Source organism: Neovison vison, chromosome 13 (genome assembly GCF_020171115.1).
Source record: "Neovison vison isolate M4711 chromosome 13, ASM_NN_V1, whole genome shotgun sequence".
In the NCBI taxonomy this organism is placed as follows: Eukaryota; Metazoa; Chordata; class Mammalia; order Carnivora; family Mustelidae; genus Neogale; species Neogale vison.
The window spans coordinates 78,855,797-78,870,712 of record NC_058103.1 but is presented as its reverse complement, the minus strand read 5'-3'; the positions used below and the strand labels follow the sequence as shown (position 1 = coordinate 78,870,712).

The 14,916-nt window shown below is 37.1% G+C and overlaps 1 protein-coding gene and 1 long non-coding RNA gene across 2 annotated transcripts in view; one reads left to right on the top strand and one right to left on the bottom strand.

Annotated features, from left to right (window-relative positions):
- SECISBP2L (SECIS binding protein 2 like) overlaps positions 1 to 12,448 on the bottom strand; it is a 62,246-nt gene extending 49,798 nt beyond the window's left edge. The window contains exons 1-3 of the mRNA XM_044231782.1: positions 12,234 to 12,448; positions 2,704 to 2,882; positions 95 to 419 (exon numbers count right to left, since the gene is read on the bottom strand). Of these exons, the coding sequence (XP_044087717.1) occupies positions 95 to 419; positions 2,704 to 2,882; positions 12,234 to 12,257 (528 nt within the window). The 5' untranslated portion in view covers positions 12,258 to 12,448. The remainder of the gene's footprint in view (positions 1 to 94; positions 420 to 2,703; positions 2,883 to 12,233) is intronic.
- A 75-nt stretch (positions 12,449 to 12,523) lies between these two features.
- Positions 12,524 to 13,670, top strand: LOC122893663. Its single transcript, XR_006381666.1, has 3 exons — positions 12,524 to 12,543; positions 13,117 to 13,202; positions 13,435 to 13,670. It is a non-coding gene; the product is annotated as an uncharacterized LOC122893663 (long non-coding RNA).
- Positions 13,671 to 14,916: the final 1,246 nt, after the last annotated feature.

The window sequence follows — 14,916 nt, the reverse complement described above, 5'->3', positions numbered from 1 at the left end:
CATGAAAGCTAATCAATACAAGTAGCAAATTACTTCCATTATTATTAACAACAGAAATATCAAACATAAAAGCCAATCAAAATAAGTTACTTACTTTTGGTACAACTGGTCCTCTGTTACTGTTTCTGCTTCGATGACTGGACAATGGGAAGACCTGTCCAAGCTGATTTGGACGCTCAGTGCATTCTGTGGTTATAGTATTTACAGTATTTGCAGCCTGAAAGGTGTTGGAGTAAGGTGTAGGAAAAGGATGATAGAATCCCATAACTTGGGCACATGGTGCTGGCATCAGCTGATAATATGTATACTCTGTAGAAACAGGTGGCTGAGCAGATATAATGGGGTAGGCAAGGTATGGTCCAGCAGGGTTTGGATTGGGCTGTTGCCATCGTATATCATTGTTATATAACGGAAACTGTCTGTTAAAATCAAATAAACAAAGAACAAATCTATTGAGAAGTCTGAAAATAATGCTGAAGCAAAATTTCTTAATGCATTTTAATTTTAAAAAGCGCAGAAAGGTGCCTTCATAATAAAAAGGAGATAAAATTATCACCTTATTTCTTTGCTGTAATTAGAGATTATTTTATACATGTAGTAACAACTTAAATGACAGTATAAAGGAATTCAACCTGATCTACTGCACTGCAAAATTTTAAAAGTACATATCATTCTTATTTATAACTCTCTCCTCAACCTCCTCAAAGTATTTCTTCCTAGAAGTTAAACCCCTAGCTGCTGGATCTGTAAACAAAGGAATCCTAAGTCCCCATCCAATGTTAACCACTGTGATGGCCTCTGCAAAAAGCAGAGTAAAGTGAACACTGTGTAAGGTGATCATTACAATGGGTGATTTGATTCTTCCACTTCTCATTCTTCAGTTCAGTCCCAGGGCCTCCTACTCCTCTCCTGTACTCCAGGAACCATCTGGCCAAGTCAAGCTCTTTTCCTGGCTCCCCTCCTTGAGAATGGAAGCAGGTTCCAAGTCAAGAAGAGAAGAGGCAAGGCTAACATTACCATCCTATCTCTAGCATTAGAGCCTTTCCTAGTGCAATTCCTATACAGCATCAGGAAGACTCTTCCTGTCTCAGCAGTCCTTACAAAAGGTTGCTGCTGAAGAATGAGGGGCCATGGGGAGCTGGAGCATTGAGCTTTTCCTCACTAATCCCACAGCAAAGCACAATGGAAAAATGTTCACTGTCATAATTTTAAAAAATAATTTTAATCCACTGGCTGGTTTACTCATGAATTCTCAAAGATTATTTAGTATGGTAAGAAAAATTAATTGAGGGGTGCCTGAGTGGCTCAGCGGGTTAAGCCTCTGCCTTCAGCTCAGGTCATGATCTCAGGGTCCTGGGATGGAGCCCCACATCAGTCTCTCTGTTCAGCAGGGAGCCTGCTTTCCCCTCTCTCTGCCTGCTTGTGATCTCTCTCTCTCTCTCTCTTTCTCTGTTAAATAAATAAATAAAATATTTTAAAAAAAGAAAAATTATTTGTACTTTATACTGGGCCATTTTGTCAAATACAAAAATAATAGTATTATTAAATTTGGTTTTTAAGTTGCTTTAAACATAGCCCCATATAGGTCAAAATTTTTTGACATTATGCAAACTTCGACTGAGAAGCATCCCTTACTCTTTGTCCAATCCTGAAAACTACAGGGTTTTAGAAATTATTAACCTGAACAGTTCATATTTCATACAGCGGCTTCGCCGTCTCATATCTCTTACATCGAGAATATCTGAAAGAATGTGCCTTGGCACACTAGTGTGCCACACCATGGCTTTATACAGGGGTGCAGAAATACTGACCGCCTTTGCTTTTGGGGGGCTGAACAGAGGCTAGAGCTCGGCTGCCTCATCCATTTATCCCAGATGCTAGAGAAGTATTTTCTATGTATATTACTTGTGAAAGGCTGAAAGTACTTCATACAGCACATTAAAAAAAAATACTTTAATATAGCAGTAACATGAACTACACTAACAAAGCACTAATCACTCAGATAGTCTAAGCAGCGGTAAAAAGGCTATCATGACTATCACAAGTTACACCCTAACCACCACTTCACATATTATCTGAACTGTAAGCATTTTGCTAAATCACCCTGTGACTATAGCACAGAGGCTAAATTTAAACTAGAATCAGAGTCCAGAAATATATGTTAACCATAAACACTTCAATGTTAAGGACTATCCCTTGGTATTTTATTCTTACGCCCAACTGTCCTGGAAATTATGATTAAATACCTAAACTTAAAAAGGGGTTTCCATTCACCACTTTCTGAATATTCATTCCTCCCTTTGTATCAACTTATTTCAAAGTAATTTTAATGACTTACTGCAGGAGTCCAAAAACTTTTCCTCTTAGAAAGAATGAGAAAATAAACCGTGTTAACAATTAAAATTTCTGCTTCCTTTGGTTTTATTTACTTCTCTTAAAAAAAGAGAAACGGCTAATGTCTAATGTCTAAAATGGAGTGCTGCCTGGCTGACTCAGTTGGGGGACCACAGGACTCTTAATCTCAAGCTTGCAAACTGAAGCCCCATGTTGGCTGTAGAGATAAAAAAATAATAATAATAATAATAAAAAAATAAACCTGAAAAAAGAAGAAGTTACAAAAGGAAAAAATGAAGAAGTATGTCTTGCCAAATTCTGTTCCTTACCCACCCCCTACAAAAAAGAAAATAATAATAAACAAATTACCTATTGGACTGGTTTTCCTGCACAAATGGATAACAAGTAATCAGGTAGCTGGGAATTGGAGTTGGTTCTACACCAGAAACATTTCCATTATCATTTGGGAGTGCCATCGGGATCATAAATGTATCAGGATTCTTCTTCTGGGGAATAAATGGCTCTACCTCAGCTGACAGCTTGACATTCTTCAAAGAGAAAGTAAACCACACATTTAATAAAGTAGCAAAAAACTTCATACAGATCCACAGTTTAACAATGGAAAAGACAGGGCTTACACATAGTAATTAGATATCCTTAGTATTAGAAAACATCCAAAAGAACAGCAATGTCAAATTAAAATAACTAAATACAATTATTAAGGCAAAGCCATCAAATAAAAGAGGGAAAGGTTTATCAAAAGTTATTGTATTTTTTTAAGTTATTGCATTTTAATGAAATAATTTCTTACATAACCAAAGCTGTTAAAACAATCAAGAGTACAAGGAAGTAGACTTGAGTCCAAAAATAAAGCTGGTAGTAAGAAATCTAGCTCTTCAGACAAACAATGCTTTTAACTAATTTTGTTAGGAGGGAAAGTCATTAAACAGAGTTCTGAAGGATAATCACTTTATATTTATTTGACTAGTCTAAAAAACAGTCTATTTCTATCCATTTCAGGAAATTAGGTAAGTACAGTTTAATTAAAAGGAAGGAAAGTGTCCAAGACTAATGAAAAAAAAATACCTAACAATATGAGCAAGAAACTTCTGGTTCACAAACTAGTAAAAAAAAAATGAGTACTTCAGTTTCCCAGTAGACAACTTGAGTAAACTAAAGTAATCCAGAATATGTACTCCCATTTTAGTATTTAGTATCTTTTCTCACAAAAAAAATCTACAGAAGTTTAAAAGATATATTTAAAAAACTAAAGTATTTTAGGATTCACATGTGGGTGATGAAACTATAAAGAAAAATAAGAAAGATCTGGGATAAAAGTCAGGATAGGAATTACTCATATGAAATTACTCATGTGAAAGAGTTGTGATCACAAGGAGGGCATCTAGAAAGATTATGAGGGCCTGACAATGTTCTGTATCTTAACTTGGGTGATAATTACAAGGAATTCACCTTATACTCATTCAGCTATACACTGTTTTAATGCAGTTTTCCTTATGTTTTTAACAACAAATTCTTGAAATTTAATTACAAAAAAAATTATAGGCACATTCTGCAAAGGTAGAATGTATAAAACCACATAAACACCACAATCTAAAAAGATATTACACACTTCTTTCAGAAAAGAGTAAATGAAATGCAATCCAATGTTTCAATCTTTCAAATCAATTACCTCAAAGCAATAGTCCTAACTAGAACTTTGGCCCAACAAACCCAGTAGGATGGCATTTATTGGAAGTTCTGAGCAAGGCAGAGTTCCCAGAATAAGTATCAGGCATATTTCTCACAAAGGTAATCAGTAACAAATGCACCAAAATCTGAAGATAAAATCTAAAGACTTGATATGCTCAATAAATAGCCTTTATTCAGATAAATTATTCTCTATAAAGAGCCCCCGGAAATATTCAGAATACTTACAAAGAAGTGGGAAGAGAAGAAATCTGAACTATTTATAGCAGTATTAATTCAATATCCTTCCTACCTGATTAAACTTTAAAATCTACTTTTATACTATTAACCAAATATGAAACAGAGATAGTACTTGCATTTACTAATACAGTATCTGTGACCTGAAGCTGGCTTCTTGAATTTCAACCTTGAAGGCAAAAACTCCTTCAAATGCTAATAGCCTAAATCCGTAATTTTCACCGCGATAGTCAACAGAACTCAAAAATCATTTGTGTAAGGTATAAAATATTAATCTAATAAATGCTTCCCCAGGAGGAAATTAGGGGGAAAGGTTGATTTTCAACAATAATGACGGAAACTTGCTTTTATAGTTCATGCATAGGCATAAAAAGAGGGAAAACATAAATCACATTTTAACTATACTGAAAATTTAATTTGCAGTATATCTTTGAAAAATCTTAAGTCTTTCCGAACATATGAGTACTCTCTGAACAGTTTTATAGATCTGTATAGAAGGCATTAGGACAAAAAACAAACCAAAAAAGGCATTAGGAATTCTTAAATGCAAGGAATATGATTACATCAAATTTCCATATGAAAAAGAAACAATACTAATATAAAGAAATAAAATGATTTAAAGATAGTAAGTTTCATGATACCTCTCTCCAAATAGTACCAACTCATAAATTACTTTGGAAACAAATTCAACTTCTTGCTCAAGTCAAAAGTTGCAACAAGTTTTTATACTTTGTTTCATTTTTCTTTGTAAAAGTTTTATGAACTTAGGCAACTCATGGTCAAAAAAGTATCACACACAATTTATAACTGATATCTGTACATATATACATTATATACCCTTAAATATCAAAGTTTGTAATATTTCTATTCTAAGTGCAATTCTAGATATCAGAGTTCAACAATAAAACTCACAAACACTGAAGTGATCCTTTGTTTTTAGTAAAAAAGAGAAGCTGCTATAGTCAACAGCTGCACAAACAGAAGATGTCACTAGTAGGAACAGACTGGCAAACTTTCTCCTACAGTTACAACTCTTCTATGGTCTTAAAAGTTGTTGTTGTGACTTTGGGGCCTTTAGTATCATACATTAAAATGAAGCATGTGCTATTCTCGGGCCTAAAAAGTAAAGTTAAATCACAAATTATTCTTAAAATTCTACATAATAAAGCCCATATAGACAATTGTTAAGTAACAAGTTCTGGCAATATTTTAATTAAATTAGTATAGAAATCAAATGTTGTCCTACATAGTAGACAACAAAACATTATAAAAAAATTGGGCTAGTTATTTCATACAAGGATATTCCTTAGTTTGAATTATTTGGTCTACTATTGACAAGATCTGTTTTTTAGGAATAGGAAACTTTATAGCAGAGTTGTCTCCTTAAAGTAAACATAAATATAAAGTAAGTCTAAACTACACAAAGTCTCACTATTCCTGTACCACTATTTGCTTAAAAAAAACAATATAGTAAAATTATCTTTATCTTTCAGATATTATTTCAGAATTTTACAAATGAGTGAAAAAATTATAATAATCCCAAAACCTGTATGGGAAAAAAATAATAAGCAGTTTCACATTCCTTTTAAATTTAGCATATATTAGGGGCTTCTGGGTGGCTCAGTGGGTTAGGCCACTGCCTTCGGCTCGGGACATGATCTCAGGGTCCTAGGATCAAGCCCCGCACCGGGCTCTCTGCTCAGCGGGAAGCCTGCTTCCCTCTCACTCTCTCTGCCTGCCTCTCTGCCTGCTTGTGATCTCTCTCTGTCAAATGGATAAGTGAAATCTTAAAAAAAATAATAATTAGCATATATTAAACCAAATCATAATAAAAAACCTTCTTTGATGTGAATAATCTAAATAACCCAAGAATTTATCAGAACATGAAAATATAAAACCCTCTTTAAAAGAATAGATTAAACAAATACACTCAGATCACTGAAAGTCTATATAAATTCAACAAATATGCAATGAGTACATGTTCTGGGAAAAGTGCTGTACTAGACTGGTTTAAGAAAAATGGACAAACATTACTATGAAGCACCCAATGGCAGGAAATGCACACTAAACTCTTCTGGGATAGAACCTCCAGAAGAGTGCAAATAATTCTTCCAGATTAAGCAACAGAAAAAAACACCCACTTAGAATCAAAACTGAAGTAGAACATAATAAGGCATTCGCCCCACAGTGAAATTTCAGTATGTACCACACACCTACAGAAAAAAATATGACCATGGAAAGCCTCTACATCCTTTCTATATTAAGGTAAAAATATAATATATCAAACATTAAGGTATTTTATATCTAATGGGCAAAGAAAAATAAATGTCTTCCAAAGGAAAAAATGAATAATGCTTAAGAGATACCCGCTGGCTATATTGCTTTCAACTGGAAGGACTTCTATGGCAAGTAGACACTTGACAAATCAACTGTAGTAGTTATATATGCAGGTTTTATAAGACTTCAGAAAACACTGAGAAAAAAAGAGACAAATATTTAACTAAGACTGTCCACTTGATTTACTGTTCAAAACTCTTCCTCTTTTCTTAAAACAGACTACACCTAATCCTATTTAAAACCTGATGATACTTTTCTAAAAATCAGCTCTCTAAATTTAACACTGGTTTTGGATTACCTAATTTATTAATTTCTGGTTTTATATTTCTTTTCCTCTCTTGCTTTGATACTTTTTCCCTACTAACTTCTAACCCTGGACACTTTATTTACCTTTTAAAATATTTAATAATGAAAGCATTTCTAACTATGCATTTGCCTCAGAGTATAGCTTCAGCCATATCCCATAGGTTTTCGTATGTATTACTTTTTTTTTTTTTTTTTTTTGACAGAGAGAGACACAGTGAGAGAGGGAGCACAATCAGGCAGAATGGGAGAGGGAGAAGCAGGCTACCCGCCGAGCAGGGAGCCCCAGGCAGTGCTCAATCCCAGGACCTAATCATGACCTGAGCTGAAGGCAGATGTTTAATGACGGAGCCACCCAGGGACCCCTTCATGTGTATTACTATTTCAATAACCCATAATTCTACTTTTTTATTTCCTCTTGATTAAGGGCTTAGGGAAAAATGTCTTTTTAAATTTCCAAAGGTCAGGGTGCCTGGGTGGCTCAGTTGCTTGAGTGTCAGACTCTTGGTTTTGGCTCAGGTCATGGTCTTGGGGCCCTGGGATCCAGCACCACATTGGGCTCCCCATTCAACAAGGAATCTGCTTCCCCTCTCCCTTCTTCTTCCCTACTCCCTCTACTCTCTCCTTGTCAAATAAGGAAATCTAAAAAAATAATAATAAAGTTAAATTTCCAAAGGTTATTTTACTTTCCTTTTGATTATAAAAGTATTTTTTTTTAAAGATTTTATTTATTTATTTGACAGACAGAGATCATAAGCAGACAGAGAGGCAGGCAGAGAGAGGGAGAGGAGGAAGCAGGCTCCCTGCTGAGCAGAGAGCCCGACCTGAGCCGAAGGCAGCGGCTTAACCCACTGAGCCACCCAGTATTTTTTAAAACCTATTAAAATAACTCATTTACTTATATTCATTAAGGCCAATTTTAAGTAGTACTGAATAATAAATGTTTTATAGTAACTTATTTAGAATATACTTAGTTTGCAACGCTGATACTATTTGAAGTTTATCAGTTATTTAAAGAAAAGAATTAGGGCGCCTGGGTGGCTCAGTGGGTTAAGCCCCTGCCTTCAGCTCAGGTCATGATCCCGGGGTCCTGGGATCGAGTCCCACGTCGGGCTCTCTGCTCAGTGGGGAGCCTGCTTCCTCTTCTCTCTCTCTGCCGCCTCTCTGCCTACTTGTGATCTCCCTCTGTCAAATAAATAAATAAAATCTTTAAAAAAAAATAAAAAAAGAAAAGAATTATAAACCAGGTGATTTTGTATCTTTATTGGTGAATAGCACTTTGCACAAGATTATGTGTATTTGTTATGTTTGCTTTTCTAAGAGTTAAAGACACTGGTGATCCACAGTTTTATAAATTTTTTAAATTTAATTTATTACATTTAATTTATTTTATTTTATTTTATTTATTTAATTTACATTTATTTAATTTAATTTATTATTTATTTTAATAAACATTTTTTGTTTAAATTCAATTAACATATAATGTATTACCGGTTTCAGAGGTACAGGCCTGTGAATCATTGGTCTTATATAATACCCAGTGCTCATTACATCACATGTCCCTCCTTAATGTCCATCACCCAGTTACCCCATCCCCCCACCCCTACCGGCAACCCTGTCTGTTTCCTATGATTAAGAGTCTCTTATGGTTTGTCTCCCCCTCTGGTTTTGACTTGTTTTATTTTGTCCTCTCTTCCCCTATGATCTTCTGTTTTGTTTCCTAAATTCCATGTATCAGTGAAGTCATATGATAATTGTCTTTCTCTGATTGACTTATTTCACTTAGCATAGTACCCTCTAGTTCCACCCATGTCATTGCAAATGGCAAGATTTCATTTTTGATGGCTGTGTAATATTCCAATGTGTGTGGGGGAGGGGTGTGTGTGTGTACACAACTCTTTATCCATTCATCTGTCACTGGGCTCTTTTCGGTTTGGCTACTGTGGACATTGCTGCTATAAACACTGGGGTGCAAGGCCCCTTTGGATCACTACATTTGCATCTTTGGGCTAAAACGCAATAGTGCAGTTGCTGGGTTGTAGGGTAACTCTATTTTCAGCTTTTTGAGGAACCTCCATACTGTTTTCCAGAGAGGCTGCACCAGCTTGCATTCCCACCAAGAGTGTAGGAGGGTTCCCCTTTCTCCACATCCTTGCCAATATCTGTACTTTACTGATTTGTTAATTTTAGCAATTCTGAATGGTGTAAGGTGGTATCACACCATGGTTTTGATTTTTATTTCCCTGATGCCAAGAACTTATTTAGGGGTGCCTGGGTGGCTCAGTTGATTAAGCATCTGCCTTTGGCTCAGGTCATGATCCCAGAGTCCCTAGATCAAGTACCACCTCCAGCTTCTCCCTCTGCCTGCTGGCGGGCTGCTCCCACTGCTTGTGCGCTCTCTCTCTCCAAGAAATAAATAAATACAACCTTTAAATGAACTTATCTGATGTTAATGTACTAAAAATTAAGCCAACATTGAAATTATTTGATAATACAAAAGACACTGTAAACTTCAAGTGTTTTGTCACTTCTAAGGCCATTGTTCATTTTTTTAAAAAATCTCAAAATATGGCCTTAAATTTCTTAAAAACAGAAACATTAAGCCTTTATAAGCAAATAAACTCTGTGATTTATTTTTCACATACCTTTACACCAACATTTTGCCCATCAAGGGCAAAAAAAAAAAAAAAAGGCATTATACCAAGTAATAACTGTTCTTAGACCATCTAACTCTGGCAATTAAATTACTTGTTTTGATTTATTGCTAAAAGAAAATACTCCTGAGATCCTCTTTTGGATATAACATTCTTTCCAACAGTCCCTATTGCAATTATATTATCCAGGATGTACTCCCAGTAACTTACTTTTTATAAACTTGATCAACATATATACAATTTATCTTTTTATCAAAGATTTTTTTTAAGAGCACTATGAATACCTTCAGGCAAAACACACTCAGGTTTGTTTGTTTGTTTAAGTTATTCTTGTGCAAAACTCCAAGGATTTCAATTAGGTTAACGTGAAATGCATAGTTTGTATGTAGTACCATTTTTTAAGAAATCAAATTTCTATAAATTGCTAATCACTGCAATGTTATGAGTGAGTTTTAATGCTGCAGGCATTCCCCCAAAATTCTGAATATAAATAAACAGTGGTTTAAAATGAAAAACAAACATTTTGTGAGGAAAAAGGAAATACACATATCACATACACTTTTAGTGACTTCTACCTATCTCAATTCACTTCATTAGTAAAAATATAAAAGTACATTCCAAAAAACCTACAAGTCATTACATTACTCTATGGTATAATGGAAACAATGAAGAACTTCACAAAGTGGAGAAAGCTCAGTTCTAGCCCCTAATCTATCATTAAATTAATAATTCTCAACCTTTTTTCAGTGATAAGATTCTTTTGAGAATATGATGAAAATAATGGAGTCTTGCCCCAGAAAAATGCTAATATAAAATGAAGCACACTCCTTACAGGTCATCCATCAACCCCTGAATTAACTGCCTACACCCTGAACAAGGCAAAGCAGCATCCCTTTTCTGTATCTAGGTTTCCTGTGAGTGTGTAGCAAGTGGGAAGAGAGGGTAGTTAGAATTATTCTCTTACTTAAGGTTAGGCTGAGGAAGAGGCGGGGAAGAAATTCTTCAACGGAAAACCTACAAGGATTTCTAATCCTTACATTTCTACAAGGTTTTAATAGGTTGTGGACTTTGGAAAGATGTAGGATGAAAGAGGAATAGGTTCTCTAGTTTCAATAATTTGCTCACAGCAGTTGCTGTTAAGATAACCACACATAAATAGCTATGCTAAATAGTTAATTATATTTCCTGTAAGATGAAAGGAACCATAAGTATACATATGGTAGCATTACTGCTTACAGTTCTGGCATCATGATGAAGAACCAAAGAGTTTTTTAACCTTTTCATTAGTGACACACATACAAGAAAATTGTTTTAAGAAAATTTCCTATTCAGTTGTCAGGCTTTGATATTAAAAGCACTTCTGATAGATGCCTTAAAAAATATTTTTCATTAAGTTAGATATAGGCTGTATATAGGATACTCCGGGTCACTAGAAAGCTAAGAGACTCCGATCAATTTTGCTTTGGTAAATCTACATATTATCTCATAAAACTCATCTGTGTTTTCAAATTCATATTCTCCTAATATTTTTAGTCAAAGCTTTTGTAAAAACAAAACAAAACCAAACCAAATATACACAACTAGGAATCTGTCTGCTAAAAGAGCCAGATTTCAAAATCAAAATTGCCTTTGACTGGCTACATATATACTGAAATCTGGAAATCTTGTCTCATTTCCTCAGATACTAATTATTTATTTGTAAAATAATTAGGCAAATCGTCAGTCTTTTTCTCCATTTATTTGCCTCCCTCAACACTGGGCAAAGCCTTCAACTGAAGAGAATGCATAGTGAATAAACTTCGATTTCATCAAATTTTAAGTTTCACAGAGGTCTCAAGGATGGAAAATACTAACACTTTGCGGGGGGGAGGGGGGGAGACCGCTTATTTTGGATTATTATTTACATTTTCATCATCCCTGCCTCCCAGCAACTACTCGCATGGATAATCAAGAATTTAATACAATTAAAACCAAAACAGAATACTAATGGAACTACTCTGTGAATATGAAAACGGTCTCGGAAATGAATTCATAATTCAGATCCAACATTCTTAAAATATAACCTCAGTTTTTCAAAAATACTAATTTTTGCAAAATGGACAGAAAAGCCGGGGAAAAAGCCATAGTATTTCATACCTTAAAGGAAACACCTCCCTAAAACCACTGCGAAAAACAATGCTCTGCTCAACGGAACGTTGATCCAAAAAGCCCATATCCCCCTGCATCTGTAGTTTCCACACATTCTGTGACAGTCTTACTGGGTGAGAAGCCTTCGAAAGCCTTGCCACCTTGAAAACACATTCCAGAACTAAAACGGGGGGGAGGGGGTGCTCGGTGGAAGTTATAAACCCTCCTCTCCGGCGAGCACTGACAACTTGGGAGTCCTCCAGCCTCTAACACCAAACCACCGAGGAGGGGCAAAAACGAGTCCCCAGTCCGGGGCAGGGGGTAACCAGAGCTGGAAAAGCCCCCATCCCCAAGGCAGCAATTGAAACAATGCAGGATTGGGGCGCCGCTAGGCTCTCACGCAAGGGGAGTCTGCTCCCGCAGGAACCCCAGGGCCCCGGCGGTCCAGGCCCACGCTCAGGGACCAGGGCCCGCTCCGGAGGAAGCGGCGACCCCCAGCACCCGGCCCGGCCGGCCCAGCCCGAGCTCACGTACCTGGTCGGCGGGGGCTCGGTCCATGGCGCCTGCAGCCGCAACGGGCCTGCGTTAGTCGGTGTGGAAAGCGCCTCGGGCCGCTTTCTCCATGGCCCCCCGCTCGAGTCGAGGCAGGGCTCAGGACCTCCGCCCCTATCTGGCTGGCCCTGACACAGACTCTGGCTACGCCACTGGCCGAGGGGGTGGCTCCAGCTCCGGGAGAAGGAGGAGGCGGTGGCAGCCTCGGGGAGGGATCATCTGGGACGGAAGCCTAGGAGGCCCCAAAGAGGGGGCAGGCGTAATTGAAAATGGCGGCTCGCGGAAGCGAAAGGTGGGTGGGGTCGAGAAGTGGCGTGGGCAGAGTGGCAGCAGAAATCCTGAGCAGGTGGTAGCGGGAGGCTGGGCTGGCTGACCTGGAGGCTGAGGCCAAGTGGAGATTCCTGTAAGCAGGTGCCCCAGACCACTCTGCGCTTTGAGCCGGACTTAACTGTCCTGGCTGTTAAACTGGAACCCAGAAAACCTGGGTTCCAACCTTCGGGACCCCAGAGACGACTTCATTATTCCGAACCACCTCTTAGTAATGTAGGAAGAGCTTTTAGCTGCCCACTGTACATAGCGATGCTTCCTTCTGTTATCCAGCTAAAAGAAGTCATGACCATAAGGGAAAATACCACAGAAGGGTCACTGGAGAAAAACTAAGTGAGGAGGGTCCACAAATGCTTATTGATTAGGTAATTCGTTTGTCCAGGCCCACGCTCACCTCCACCCTCACCTCCAGGCTGATCTCGCCTATCTCAGAATCCCTAATTTTACTGAGTCTGTATCACACCAACCAACAAGTAGGTAGGTACTCTGCTATGTTGCTTTTCTCCCTGCGGTTATTGATTGTTCCTTTCATCTCCAGCTCATTAGCTCCTAGAGGAAAGACTGGGCCCTTCGTAAGCATGGCTGATTCCCTCTGGGCATCTCCTCCGACAAACCTTCCAACAGGTACCTCTTCCCGGAATAGTTCTTCCTTGCTGGTCAGCTCCAGGATGAGGAAGAAAAATAAAATCTTTATAAGCTAAATTCTACTTAACTGAAGGAAAGGGAGAGGAGGTGGCTCCTGTTGGAGGGACTGGAAAGGAGATTTACAGCTGGGAAAGAGAATTTTAAGCAGTTTGCTTTGTCATGCTTCAGAAGACATCAGTAAAGACTTAAATTGCCTTTTCTTTTGGTCTAGGTTGTTATTCTGGTTTTGTTTGGATACAATTCCAAGAAGAGGCTGGTCTGTGAAGCCTCTAAAGTACGTTGATACTGTACTTTGACCTGGTAAAAGGAGCTCTATATTGGGTCAACAAGAAAGACTTACCTCAAGGCTGGCAGCAGAAACTGTTTATAAGGAGAAACATTCATATTTATACACAGAGATCTTTCATTTATTTAGCTCTAACTAAATAAAATATTTTTATTCTCAAATTTTATGTTTTAATGTGCATATGTGTGCATGTGTATATATGTGCTTAACTTGTACACATATGTCTGAATGTTACATACCTGAAGAATTCATGTAATGTAGCCCCTACTGTCTATCAATGAATGCAGAATAAATTTAGGTTTGCATAGAAAAGCTAAGCTATTTATAGGAAGTCGTTATGTAAACTAACAGATGATCATCCTTCTTCATAATTGTAAGATAAAAAGAATTCTGAATTTTCAGAATGTCTCCCCACTGGTGATCTCTAGCCATAAGACACCCAGATCCAAGTAAAAAGGTGATAATAATGCAGTACCAATATAGTCATAAAAATACCACCGTGTTCGTTTTCCTTCCTGCTTCTAAGGAGTAATCTGAGAAAATTGAAATAGAGCCTAAGGATCTTTCCCTATTATAGGATTTTTATGACTATGAAATCATTCTCGTTGAGAATCTTCTTTGTAGAAGATATTCATTTAAATTTTAAAATATAGAATTGTAAGAAATTATATGAACAATAATGTCACAATGCCATTCTTGTTTAACACAATCCTAGAAGAGTACGTAGAAATTAGAATAAAAAATTAAATTATATGAAGAAAAAAAAGACATTTAAAAATACTACTTTGTATGGATGATATGATTGAATTTTAATTAATCATTACATGAAGCAACAGATACATAATGGGCCAGGCGCTATGCTAAATACTACAGGTATAGCAATTAACAAGACATTGTGAGAGCAGAAACCACGTTTGTCTTCTGGGCAAGACATACATAGAACAAGTAACTACAGGTAAGTTCCATGTCATGAAAAAAGAAGTTCAGTAGGTTCTACCATGGTGTGAGATTGAAGGTCAGGAAAGTCATATGTAAGTAAATAGCATCTAAGCGAAGACCTGCAGGGTGAGTAGGAGTTAAAGAAAAGAAGTAAGCAAGTGGTTCCAAAAAAAATGGCTAATGTGAGAACTCTGGGATAAAAGAATCCGGCATTAGTACTTAAACAAGCTCATTCCTTGGAATGAGAGTTGAGGATGAGAGGGATAATCCAATAGAGCAAGGCCTCTGACAAAGCAAAACCAAAAGAAATTAGCCTTAGATGGAAGGAGGTCCATGTTGTCCATAATAATGGAAGGAAAGGAATAAACGGTAGACATGACTGCAGATACATTTATAAGTTGAAGGAATTCCTGTCTATGGCTTCTATTTTCTTGGGGATGTAGCGGGCCAAGATTATCTGCTGACATG